The 14181-nt window shown below is 40.1% G+C and overlaps 1 protein-coding gene across 6 annotated transcripts in view; it reads right to left on the bottom strand.

The window, feature by feature from the left end:
• Window positions 1-14181, bottom strand: part of CNTN1 (contactin 1) — a 507922-nt gene that overhangs the window by 133102 nt on the left and 360639 nt on the right. For all 6 annotated transcript variants that reach the window (XM_075065761.1, XM_075065747.1, XM_075065743.1 and 3 more), the window contains 4 exons: window positions 12475-12592; window positions 7599-7749; window positions 3319-3446; window positions 548-723 (listed from right to left, as the gene is read on the bottom strand). In XM_075065761.1, coding sequence (XP_074921862.1) covers window positions 548-723; window positions 3319-3446; window positions 7599-7749; window positions 12475-12592 — 573 coding nt within the window. The remainder of the gene's footprint in view (window positions 1-547; window positions 724-3318; window positions 3447-7598; window positions 7750-12474; window positions 12593-14181) is intronic.

Genomic DNA, 14181 nt, shown 5'->3' with positions numbered 1-14181 from the left:
ACTTGAGGGAGAGTAGGACTCACACAATTTGGCCCTCTGAGACTCACACTGCATGAATAGCACATAGTTAAGAGTCAAAGTGATCCATTTGACAGAGCACACTGGCTGCAATTCATTCATTTAAACTATTCAAATACATTCAAATAAGTAAGTAGAGGTTTGTGAACCATTCACAATCAGAAAAAGAGCGTGGCATTTTCAGACAATTTATCAATCAGAATTCAATGAGCTCTAGTTTGGTGATTGGGGATTCCACAAAATCTGTTACAGTGAAAAATGGGAACTGCTAACGAAAAAGGTTAGGAGAACATACAAACTTTTACAAACAACCTCTTCACTTCCCCACTATGAAGTAACTAATGAACTGTAAATTACATTTAGAGGCCTTGATCCTTGTTTTATAATTTTAGGCCTCTTTAAAAAGGTGATTCCAGATGCATTTTCCTGGGTATGAACCAGTAAACTAGAATATACAGAAAACACCATGTGTTTCATGATACTGAAAACCAGAGCTTAGCGTATCAGATGAGGGTCTGCAAAATCTTACCATAACACTTCTTTCGTAATGATCATGTTCTTTTTCAAAATCTATCATGTAGCCATTTAGAGACCAAATAAATGTCAGATCTAACGTGGTATCATAGGACGCAATACACTGCATGGTGGCATTCTCTCCAACTGTGACATCAACATTAGTTGGTGCTAAGGTAATCTTTGTAGCTTCTGTGAAGTTAAAAGAAAATGTGGAAAATTCTAATAAACAAGTGAATATACAGATGCCAATCTAGCTGTTTCATTATACATGAAAAGAACAAACTGATTTACATGTTATTTATGCAACTACATTTCAAAGGGGGAACACTGATTAGAACAGAGGGGTGCTATCCTAAGAAAAGGGACACCCTTACAACTGAAATGCCTTGGCTTTTGATTGCTCATTCTCTGATAACACATATTTTAGCCTGGTGATGATGACTATAAAAAACTATGCTCACTTATTTTTATTCACAGAGTATTTCATGTGTAGAAGACAGATGATTCATTTTGCATAACTCGTGTATTTTTTTGTTCGTAACAATCCTGGCCTTAAAAAAAAACAACATCATTAAAGAATGGAGAGCTCTGCTCAGTGCTCTCATTTCCATTACTCCACTCTGGAAAGGGGGATTCTAATGTGTCTATTTAAAAACAATGTTTAATTCTGCATGGAATGCAAATAGCTATGCTGGGAAGGGACAGAAGAGAATAGAAGCAAAGAATAAAAATATGTATAATCAGAGCTTACTACAATCAAGAAAAGAAGAAGATCAGGAGACTCCATGAAATCCCTCAGGGATCTTGCTATACAGATCTAATTTAGCTGACACATGCTTTGATACCAAAGAGCTCAGCGTAACAGAAGGGAATGGTATTCTAGCCGTGTGTGTACATTTGGTAGCTGATTTTAGAATGGTTGCTGGATTTTGTTTTTGTATTGTAGAGTCTTCTATCAACCTAGAGGTATTCTAGGGTATGTCTGCACTGCACTCGTCTTTCAGTGGCAGGTCATGTAGGCCCCTAGCACAGGTATAAACAACAGCATAAACCATGAGGCATGGCTTAGGCGAGCAAAGAGATGCCTGCAGGGTGTGGAAAGGTACATAAGTACATACCCTGCACAGAGCTCTACTTGCCCAAGCTGTGACTCTCATCTACAGTGCAGTTTTTAGCCGTGTAGTCCCCTGCTGCCTCCCCACTGACTCTTCTGGAGCTTTCCATGACCACAGAAAAAGACTCCAATAGTGGGGGAAGGGAGGGTGGTAGTGGAGAAAGACTCCAATGACTCTTATTGCTGGAGCCCTTCCCCACCACTGTGAAAAACTCCAGCAGTGGGGAAAGGCTCCGGCAATGGGGAGGTGGCAGGCAAAGACTCAGGCTTTCCCAGCTGTCTGTCCCCGGCCAGAGCCTTTCCTCACCACAGTGAAAATCTCTGGCAGTGGAGAGTGACTGAAACCTTTCTGCACTGCCTCCCCACTACCAGAGTCTTCCACTGGTATGTGTAGTTACACCCCAGGGTGTGGAAACAGTGCTAGAGAAAATTCTCGTGTGTCCATGACAGATACCAAGTTTTGAAATCTGCCAACTAGCATTTCACTGTTTCTGTTGGTTAAAGTTGCATTGCAAGGGACATGCTCAGTCATTAGTCTGCCTCCTTAGATGAACTAGGTTAGAGTCCTCAGGTACAAAAAGAAATGGTTTATGTTTAGATAATACACACATATGGTTTAAATGTTTAACTGTGGAGATATTTTAAGTCAATGATTTTCTGAGATTCTACAATGCACAGTATAACATTAAAGGGCTTGAATATTTATTTACAAATGTTTCCAGAAAACTAAGAATAATGAATGTAGTGATTAAAAAAAACAAGGCCACAAAATACAAAGAAAAATAAATAATCATACTAGTTAGACCTCGTGATTCAAAATAAACTCTTTACAATATTTGAAACATCATTACATATGGTGCAGGGAAGAAGTTACAAAAGATATTGTCATATGTTCTGATGGATTCACACTTATGTTGCTAAGTTTATCTTGTGGCACCATGCTGTAGAGTACAACTGCCACATTCTGGCTGCAGGAAATGCTTTCTTTTCATATACATTTAACACATAGGTGGTTTTCCAGAGGCCTGGCAGACAGAAGTGCTCATGAACACTATATTCCCTTCCTCCTCCCTTCAGCTATTTAGTTATCTGACAGTGTTGTAAACGGTGTGATTAAGTACATCAGCATCTGATACCAGTACTGCAATGTGTTACTGTGGTGCTTTTATTTGGATGAATGATCCCACATTACAAATTTAAATAAATGATTTATTTAATTGCACTGCTCACTACCCCCATGCTCTGAAAAAGAAGTAGAGAGGAGATAAGGAGATGCAGGGAGGAGGATGGTCATGGACCCATCGCTCTGTGTGTTGGGCTGCAATGTTGGGCTAGTGCATGAGGGAGAGATATCAGCACCATCTGAATGGATGGATCAGATTATTGACTCTCCTGTGGAAGGAACAGCACTGGTGGAAGAACTGAGACACTTCCTTTCCTTTCCTTTGCTCCTCTTGGAGTAGCGCACTTCAATGCTTCCCCTATTTAGGGCTGTAGCTTAAAAGCCATAATCTATCTCTTAATGGGCAATTCAGTTCAATTCAGTTGGAAAGAAATAACATAAAATGGCTTGCAGAGAAAGTCTTAAAGGGAAATCTTATAAAGCAAAGCTTTATAATTTTAAATTGAGGCATGTTATGTGAAATGAACTAACAAAAATGGAGTTTTACCTGTGATTTCTAGAGTACCAGTACTGTTAGCTTTTCCTCGGTTATTTTCTGCAAAACATGTGTAGCTGCCTTGATCCAGCTTTGTGATATTAACAATTTCCAGGCTACCATCATCCCAAATAGATATCCTATTGAAAGTGTGAAAAATACACCATTAGTTAAAATAGTTATTTGCATCAGAAAGAATAAAATATTTCCAGTGGAAATTCCTAAATAAGTCAAAATAAAGATCATAAGGGTCTCTCAATAGCTAATGTCTAACTACTGCTTTTATATATGCTCCAGTACCCCATCGTGATTTAAACAGAGTTTAGCATAGTCAATGGGATCTGGAATAAAGCATACAATTTACATTTAGGGGGATTATTTTCACTTATTTTTGTTCTCTCAAATATTTTTTCTTTTAGTTTTGCAAGTTTAATACTCAAATAAGTGCAGGACTAATTAGAGTGACTAAAACTAGGTGCTAAGAAAGCTATTCCAGTCAACATTAATGATATTTTGACTTATCGCCTCCCTGCAATTTCACTCCTGGGTTTATTTTGAGCTGGGACTTCCAAGAGTAGAAATTGTATAGACAAATGCTCACTATGGATTGGCATAAGACAACCAGTCAAGTTTTCACTGAGGATACGAGCTAGGATTTGAACTTGCATCACCTTTGGTGAACAAATAGTGCACAAATCCAAGAAATCTCTGACACATTCCTTCAAAACCCCTCATCTCAAAATCCCCTTTTTAAAAACAATATACCACTAATTATAGTCTCTCTCTTGAAGTAATATGTTTTAACATCTAGATCAAATAATTAGAATTAGTTTGCAAATAAATTATTAAATAAATCTATGCTGTAGAAACCACCACGAGGTCTCAGTCAGGGATCGGGGCCCCACTATGCCAGGCAGTGAGTGAAACAAAGGGAGTTTGGAACAGAGAGCTCACAATCTGACAGAAGAATAAATAAACAAATAGGGTTGGGTGGGGGCAGGTAGACATAGGTATATTTTACATGAATCAGGAGCCACAGGCAGTCACCAGCCTAATCAATTCCAGGTGGCAGTGATTCATAAGCATCATGGCAGAGGTAGATTTTAAAGTGGGATTTAAGACAGGATAATTCGATGTAATCATTGGTTGCTAAGGAGCACCGGTAGCTTGCCAACTGTGAAGATGAATCTACTCAAGGAACTTGATGAGTATCTGCCCCATGTACAGAATGGGACACTACTGGTATGCCTACACTGTGTGACAAAGTTCCTCCTCTACCCTGGTGGGTCCTGCGCTTATTGGCAGATTTGCTCACCTCAGTGATCTTCCCCACAGTCTGGGTCAATTCCTCCTGTGTCTGATCAGGAGTTGAGAGGTTTGGGGGGAACCCGGGCCTGCCCTCTACTCCGGGTTCCAGCCCAGGGCCCTGTGGATTGCAGCTGTCTATAGTGCCTCTTGTAACAGCTGCATGACAGTACAATTGCCCTGGGCTATCTTCCCATGCCTCTCCAAACTTTCTTTATCTTCCCAGACTTCCTCTGTGTTGGATAAACTTGTATCTTGATCCTCCGTAGCCAACTCTCACTCTAGTTCTTGTGGCCTCTGCTTTCCAAGCTCTCACACAACTTCTCTTCCTCTGGCTCCATGCTTCCACTGACTTGATGAATTTTATGAACCCAGGTTCCTATATAGCATGTCTTATTGCTTGCAGGGTGTTCTAATCAGCTGTCTGCTTATTGTTCTAGCAGGTTTGTACTAGTGCATCCTGCTCTGGCTCAGGAACAGAAACTACGTACTCACAGTGACCAGTATATTCCCTTACCAGATCCTGTACCACATGTCTGGGCTTATTCCATCAATAAAATACTTTCCTGTAGGCTTTTCAGCTGAACCAAGCTCATGGACTTGGACTGTTAGGCTATAAAATTGCAGTGTAGAGATCTGGCTTAGAGACGGTCCCAGGTTTCAGGCTCCAGCATCCACCCAGATGTCTACTTAGCTTTGAGAGCCTGAGTCAGCTGAAATGGGCCAGCTACTGGTGTTTTACTGCAGTGTAGACATACCCTACAAGGTTGATGGGCAGCAAGTGTTGGCATATGACAACTATTTAATGGAGGGCAATATCCCCTGGGAAAAACCTAATATTTAAACAGAATTCTTGGTTTCTCCACCAACAGACATGAAATAGCAATGGAGGACAAGCAAAGGTCATTATTTTAGATTCTGGTGAAATTTACTAACAGCTCCTCAAAACTGACTCCTTATGCACATTCTGAATTAATTCTTTTTTGCTATATGAAATAAGGCAAATGAATGCTTTCAGTATTCCTTAGAATTTTATACAGTATATAAATCCATGGACATCTCTTGCTAATTTAACATTAATTAACTTCTATCCATGGGGTAGTTTCCTCTTTGCTGTGGGGCAACAATCATGAATCAGCCCCAGATTTCTACACTTTGCAAATTAAAAATTTCTAAACTTTCTAAACGCTGCATTTTAAACAGTTATAAGTTAGCGTTGAAAACTGAGCACCCCCTTTTAGGATAACTCTGATGTTTTAAATTAGTTTTTTGAGGGAGTTTATCTGCAGCCAGGGAAATTCTCTGAATATTGGGTTTAAAGCTTTGAAAATCTCATTTAATATAGCATTTAAAATGTGACTTCTGTAGTGCATGGGATGTTTATAAATAAACCACCTTTACATAGGCTAAGCCACTACACTGATTTATTTTGACAAAGGATAAGCTTAGACAGCTATGACAAAAACAAGAAACTGAAGAACACAGTGGCGTATATATTTAAATTAAATAAACTGGAGAAACATTACATTAAACATTAAATCTGTTTTAATTATACCTTGTGTAAGTAAAGATTTCTGAAAATAAAACCCTATATATGTTTGTCAATACATCTGTATGCTATATCAAATTAAGAATGCAGGAAACCTTTGTAAATTACTATGAGACTATTAACATATAATTGGCATGCTCCAACAATATTGCCTTTGCTGTTTCACAGCATAGGAACTGTGCATCATGCTTGCAAGTCTCTGAACCACAGTGGCAGTATAATCGGCATAGGGTACTTCTAGTTAACTAGATTTTAAAACTTGAGAGTATAAGAGGCCCTCAGTTCAGATTTATTGCTCCTGAGTGTACTCACGAGTGGGGAGAAGGAAGGGCCACAGTGCATCTGCAGAGCACATACACTCAGAGTACATAAGAATGGCCATACTGTGTCAGACCATTGGTCCATCTAGCACAGTATCCTGTCTTTCAACAGTGGCCAGTACCAGATGCTTCAGATGGAATGAACAAAACAAAACAGGGAAATTATTGAGTGATCCGTCCCCTATCATCCATTCCCAGCATCTGGCAGTCAGAGCTTCAGGGACACCCAAAGCATTGGGCTGTGTCCCTAACCATACTGTCTAATAGCCATTGATCTCCCAGTTCTTGCATTATATGAATGGGTAAATAACACTTCCTTATTCACTTTCTCCATACCATTATGATTTTAGACTTCTATCTTATCCCTCCTTAGCTGTCTGTTTTCTAAGATGAACAGTCCCACTTTTTCTAATCTCTTTCTTTGCAGCAGGGAAAAAGACTCAAGCTGTGAGAAGCTGCTGGACCTTTTCCTCTCCACAGTGAAAGACTCCACTAGTGGGGAAAGGCTCTGGTATGGAGAGGCAGTGGGGAAACACTAGAGCCTTTCCCAACTGTCTCCCCCGACCAGAGTTTTTCACTGTGGCATGTAGCTTCACAGCACTGTGTAGCTACAGACCACAGTACGGATACTGCCTGCTTTTACTGAGGAGTGTAGCTACACATACTTGCCAGTACTGGTAGCGGCATGTAGGGTAACTTTTCTTTTTCTTTCATGAATTGCCTCTGCATTTCAACACTGGAGGAGAATAGCAAGCAGGAACGTAATAAAAATGGGACAAGTGAAAGTTAAATAAAAATGAAAGCACTGCTTTGTCAAACCCAGACCCAATATCTCATGGCTAATGCTTAGTAAATGTACTAGCTGAACTGTAAGTTTACATGAAAGATTTATATGCAAGATGACAATTAATGTTTTGAATTTTTCATTAAGAATTAAGAATAAAAATAAAGAATTTAATTAAGAATGGTTCTTTGCTTCAATTTTGCTGTAAGAATTCACTAATCATTAAAAATCAATAGTAAAATTTGCACTCTAACTAAATTTCTATTTCAGCTGAATATACAGGTATCATAAAACTATTCTAAGACCAATCATGCTCTTTAGAACCAACACTGACCTGCTCCCATTTACGAGCAGTTCTGTTCCTTTGCTCCATGAGAATTTTGGTTTAGGAGCAGCTTTAGGCTTGCATTCAATTATTACACGGCCTCCTTTAGCAGCCAAGATCTTCTTCTTCATTGGGTTCAGTTCAAAATTAGGAGGTGAAGCTGAAGAGGAAAAGCAACATATGAACACAGTTGTCATATCTTTTGACAAGGCATGTAATACTGTTTGTTTTAGGACATTAAAGATAATCCGGGTGTATTGAAGCATACATATTTATATGTAAGAAAGGGGATAAGAATGACCCGAGCAATTGCATACCTGTTAGTCTGACCTCAGTAGTGTGCAAGACTTTAGAACAAATTGTGAAGGAAAGAACAATTAAATTCATGAGGGTAAATAGTAATGGGGATGTAATGCAACATGGATTTACCAAAGGTAAGATCATGCCAGACTAATTTGATTTCCTTCTTTGAGAAAATAACTGATTTTTTAATATTTGGACTTCAGGAAAGCATTTGACATAGTACCACATGGGAAATTATCGGTTACATTAGGGAAGACCTGGATCAGTACAAGGATTACAAGGTAGACAAGGAACTGGCAGAAGAGGAGATGGCAACAGGTTGTGCTGCAAAGTGAATTATCAGACTGGAACGAGGTTACTAGTGGAGTTCCTCAAGGATCGATCTTGGGACCAATCTTATTTAAATATTTTTATAAATGACCTAACACAAATGTAAGAGTGGGCTAATTAAATTTACTGATGATACAAGGGTAGGAGGCATCATCAACACAGAGGAGGATCAGAATATTCTACAGAAAGATCTGGATGACCTTGAATACTGGCATGACAGAAATGGGATGAAATTCAATAATACATAGTGTAATGTCATGCACTTTAGAATTTTTACTACAAACTGGAGGCTCATCTGTTGGAAGTGACAGAGGAAGAGACACACCTGGGTATGGTGGGTCAATAACAGTATGACTATAAGACACCAGTGTGATGTGGCTGTGAAAAAGGCAAATGCAATCTTAGGATGCATTATGTGAGGCATTTCTAGTAGAGATAGAGAACTATCAAGGCTTTTGTACAAGGCAACGGTAAGACCTCATTTGGAATATGTTGTACAATTCTAGTCACCCACGTTCAAGAAAGATTAATTTAAACTGGAACAGGTTCAGAACTGGAAACTGTGCAGAGAAGAGACACTAGGATGATTGGGGAATGGAGGGCCTATCTTATGAGAGGAGACGGGAAGAGCTTGGCTTGTTTTGTCTAGCAAAAAGGCTGAGAGGGGATATGATTGCTCTCTATAAATACATTAGGGGTAGAAATACCCGGGAGGGTGAAGAGCTATTTAAGCTAAAGGGCAATGTTGGCATAAGAACAAGTGGAGATAAACTAGCCACGAACAAATTCATGCTGGAAATTAGAAGAAGGTTTCTAACCATCAGAGGGACTGGGGAATGGATGAGATTCTGGAATAACTTCCCAATAGGAATTGAGGAGGACAAGCAACCTAATTAGCTTTAAGAGAGAACCTGACAAATTTATGAGTGAGATTGTATGATGGGATGCCCACTGCACACAAGGCAGGACAGGTTAAATGAGGTCAATTAACCTTGTAGGCCGCTGCTGGAGGGAAGCCAGGGATTTACAAAACCTAATGGAAGATGAAGTTCAGCTAGGAAGGAACAGTTTGGGCCTCTATAAAGGGATGAAACTGAGAACAGGAAGAGGCTGAGGGGGAAGCAGTCTGCAGTCACTCCCTCTGAGAAGGGGATCTGTTTAGGGCTTGAGAGTCTAGCAAGAAGTCAAAGAGAGGTTACAGTTACAGTTACTCCCTGGAAGGAGGGAATGTTGGCCATTAAACTCAGGGGAGGTGGTAGAAGATAGAGAAGAGAAGTAATCCAGGGAAATAGCAACAGGATCTGGGAGCAAGCATACCATAGTTGCTAGACATAGGGTTTCTGGGCTTGAACTCAGACTCGTGGGAAGGCCCGGGTTCCCCTACCAGCCACTGAGAAAGTGGCCTTGGTCTGGACCATACAGTGACCTGGCCAGAGGGTTGTCATGAAGATGGAGCACTGCGGATCCTGGAGAGTGAGGGGGGATATGGCGTGAGTAACCATGGAAAGGGAGGTGTCAGAAGATTATCCCCAGACATGGCCACAATGAGGTGTCCCAATGTTGAGCGAACTGTTACAGAAGGCAGGGCTGACTTCAGGTTTCTGACATATTCTTCAGAGCTCAGGCCATCAGCAGGGGGCAGGAAGGGATTTCCCTCTCCCTCAATGTATTCTGGGTTTTTTTTTTTAATCTCCTTCCTCTTAAGCATCAAGGATGGCCATGGCTGGAGATGGGACACTGGATGAGCAACTCCAGGGTTCTGGGGGAACCAAGCATTCTCTCAGGTGCCTGGCTGGCTGGGTCTTGCTCACAACCTCAAGGTGTAATTGATCGCCATATGTGGGGTCAGGAAGGAATTTCCCTCAGATCAGATTACCTGTGATTTTGAGGGATTTTTGCCTTCTTCTGTGAGTAGGTGCAGGTCACTAGCAGGATTATATGGTTATATCTCACTTAATCATTTCCCTGCCACTGCAGGGACCTCAGGTACTGGTGTAGCTTAGTCCCTCCTATCATCTGCCTATGGCAGATAACAGTCTGGTCTTCTGTGGGCTGTAACACTTTGGTCCAATGTAGGTGTTGGGTTTAGTGTGCGGGTGCAGGGTGCTGTCATGGCCTGTGATTTACAGAAGGTCAGCTTAGATGATCTGGTTGTTCCTTCTGCCTTTAAACTCAATGACTCTAAGAAGAACTAAGGAATTTGGCTCCACAATTTCCACTATGCAAGTGAGCATAGATGCAGAAATTTGGCTCTGCAACAGTGGAAGGTCTGACAAATTAGCTACAATAATAACATTTATATATTATGTCATCCCTGAAATTCTTATCTGTTCATTTCTCAAATTTCATCTGAGCTTGGTCCAGCTGTATTATGGGTCTGCTCTACAGCCCAAACTGAAACCAATAGAAAGACTTCCACTGATCTCACCTGTCTTTGGATCAGACATAATTAAGAGTCTGATAACAGCACTTTTAAAAATTCAGCTTCCGCACAGGTCACAAGAATTTTTTAAAATAATTTAGTATTTGTTTTATGTTCTCTGTTGTTTTAAACAGCCCTAAAAGAAACAGTAGACAGTTTCTCAGCTTTGCAGTTTCTGTTGTTTTCTATTTGGCTGCTTGCTCAGTCAAATTCTGCTCTCAGATGCGCACATGCAGCAGCCGGATTTTAGTGAGAGCCACTCAGACATATCTGGGGTCAGACCTTGGCCTGTTGAGTTTTTCTCTATTTGTAACTGATTATAAGACAACACATGTCTGTTTTGTTGACTTCTCTGTCTGTGTTAGCTGTATTGTGAACCCTCTTCTTTTTGGCCTATTCTACAGCTGTAGAGCACACAATACTGTGAGTCCAACATAAACAATGGTAGGGTTTCTGTTTTTCAGGGTTTATTCATTTCATTTTGGGGGGGGGTTATATTAGTAGCAGTGATGAGTCCTATGTAGATGTCCAAAAATCAGACTTCTCTGTCTGTTTATGATGCCACCAAAAATGTGCACAGCTCAGGGAAATAAGTCTGTTAGCTGCAGCTGTAGAAGCAAAATGATCAAACGTTGGTTTAGGTCACATCTTTTCAATACAGCCATCTCAAAATAAGCAAATAGATATTTAACCCTCTCATTCATCCATGTGTGTCTCTGGGTGACGCAGGTCTGATGGTGGGTGGCTGGTAATGGGGTGACAGCTGGTAAAGAGATGAGGGGACTTACTGGAAGGGTTGGTTGAGTAGTGAAGGAGGATATGTTCCTGAGCAATGAACTGAGGAACTCAAGACAGGCGGCAGGAACGGTGAGGAACTGGACGAAGAGAGGGGAACCAAAGGCCTGGGTGGGTTGAGAAGTAACAGGGCAGAACTGGTCATGCACCATGGGAGCTCTAGCTGTGGGAGAGAGGCAGGCAGATGAGAAGGTAGAAATTGGGGGGCTGGGCGGTGGAGAAGCAGACATAGATTGGAGGCAGATGTGAGATGAGAAGATCACAAGCCAACTGGGCTGAGGAAATTCCTGAAAAAGCCAAGTAAGCTAGACAGGGCATCAAGCAATATAAATATATCAATGGAGGCGCCGTCCACTGTGGTTGAACATGGGACCTCTGAATCTAACAACCTGAGTTTCTACTGCTTGAGCTATAGAACAGCATGAGTTATCTTGGAGGCAGTAATAGAATGAAACCTCTAAAAGTGGTCTAGCCACTAGACTGGAGTAAAGAGGATGGATTAGAGCCTACTGAAAGGCTGTGGGAGGGCAAAAAGGTGGTAGGAGGAGCATCAGCAGTGAATTAGAGGTTGCGTGTTGATTGGCAGAACAGATACTGGGGAAAGCAGAGGGTGGCCAATGGAGTAGGTAAGATGAGGAGGGGCAGAAGCCACACCTCAACCAGCTCTGTGTGATCAACAAGCACTGCAAACCCTTTATATGAGACCCGTCCAAGTTTGCAGCTACAGTGGGAAGTGAAACTTCAGAGGACATTTCTTACAAAGTAATGACAAAATTAAAGGTGGTAAAATTTGGTTCCTCAGTACCCCGGTAGAGATTTTTAATATTTCAAGTGTTAAAACATCACCTCAGTTATATTCACTAAGAACAGGGCAATACAATTATTAAATTTATTATTACAGAATAAGCCATATGGTGTCAGGGCTCTGTATTTTACATAAAAATCAGTGCTTGTAAATATGGAAATCTGACTACCATTTTTTTCAAATTTGAAAGTGTTTTACAAGTTGATACAAAAGCAGAATATCTCACTGACCCACAACCTTCAGCTCAGCATTTGCGTATATAATTCCATGTACATTTTCTGCTATACACTGATACATGCCGGCATCCTCGACAGTCAGGCTTTGTATTCTTAATTCACCTCTCCGGAACTGAAAAAAACCCAAAACAATAAGATTTCTATCCTTCCATGCTTCTTTAATTTTCTTATTTTGGTGTTAGTGCTTGAGGTGAGTCTTTCACATTCCTTTAAACACTGAAGACCCTTCATTTTTCCCTACTTTACATTCCAGGCCTCATGGAAATATGTTCCAGCCACCATCTTTTTGAATGAAAAGATTCCCTACTTGACTGGAAGGATCATGGCTGAGCAATCGCGTACAACAGTGTAAGATGGCTCTATAACAATCCTAGCACTGCAGATCCAGTGTTAAGATGGCTGGAGAACCAGGAACCAAATCAGTTTTTTCCACATGCTTAGCACATAGCACATCCACTATGCCAATGGCCCACGCCAATGTGCTTTACTTAAACAAATTGCAAGTTAACATCTACAGTATATTGTAATACCTTGTTTTACAATAATATTAGTATTTGCATGCTTAAGGCTTGCTCTACCACCTATTGAAGTCATGGGATTCTTCTAAAGGACTTCAATGCGGATTGGTGTGGGCCTCTTCGAGTGTCTTGCTTCTAATAACCAATAACATGGTAAATATGATGAAGTAGTTGATAGAGCTTGGGAAAAATAAAACCCCAAACAGAAACACAGCAAGACCTTTTGTGAACTACAGTAGATAACCGTTTTAAAAAAAAGTTAATAACCTATGTTCTTGTGGAAAATAGGCTGAGCAGCTTTAGACCTAGCATAAGGGTCAATTTTAGTATCTGGGATAGTTGAAAATTAAAGAAATATTACTTTTTTGCATTCTCTGTACTGTTTTTTATTAATTAAAAATATTTCAATCAGCTTTTTTAAAGGAAATTCTCTCTGGTGTCAACCAAGGGAAATATTTAATATAAAAAAAGAAAACCTGTTTGATTTAGAAACAAAACATTTTTCTTGTGGAATGAGAATATTTTTGTTCTTTTCAATCAGAAATAATATTTTAATCTTAACACACAGTATAATTGTGTGACATATTTGAGAACTACACGATATTTTCTGCAATCCAATATGTACATTTTGTCAGTGACCGTCCAGTTAAAAGGGACAATCAAGTAATTTTGCTTGTTAAATCACTTGTTTGTAATAACCATAGAAGCTTGAAAATAGGATTGTTTTCTTCTGGTTTAATCTTTTTCCATATAGCAGACACTGATATGCCTGCTCCCTTTTTCCTCTCTCCACCATATTTTTCTCAAAGAATGCAGAAAAAATAGCTCTGCCCCATTGTTTTCTTTGTCTGTATACCAGTATCACTGTCATTACAGCTCAGGAAATGCATCAGTGTGTTAGTTGTATTGTGAACCCTCTTCTTTTTGGCCTATTCTACAGCAGTAGAGCACACAATACTGTGAGTCCAACATAAACAATGGTAGGGTTTCTGTTTTTCAGGGTTTATTCATTTCATTTTGGGGGAGTTATATTAGTAGCAGTGATGAATCCTATGTAGATGTCCAAAAATCAGGGTTTTTTAGGGCTCTCTCTTTGTATTTATTATAACGAGTAATCCCAATGTAATGTTCCTTAATGTACTTTAACTTAGTACTGTTTCAAATGACACTATGTGAAAGTGCA

This window comes from Chelonoidis abingdonii, chromosome 1 (genome assembly GCF_003597395.2).
Source record: "Chelonoidis abingdonii isolate Lonesome George chromosome 1, CheloAbing_2.0, whole genome shotgun sequence".
NCBI classification, from domain to species: Eukaryota; Metazoa; Chordata; order Testudines; family Testudinidae; genus Chelonoidis; species Chelonoidis abingdonii.
Note: the sequence above shows the minus strand (reverse complement) of the source record. Positions and strands in the feature narration are given on the sequence as shown.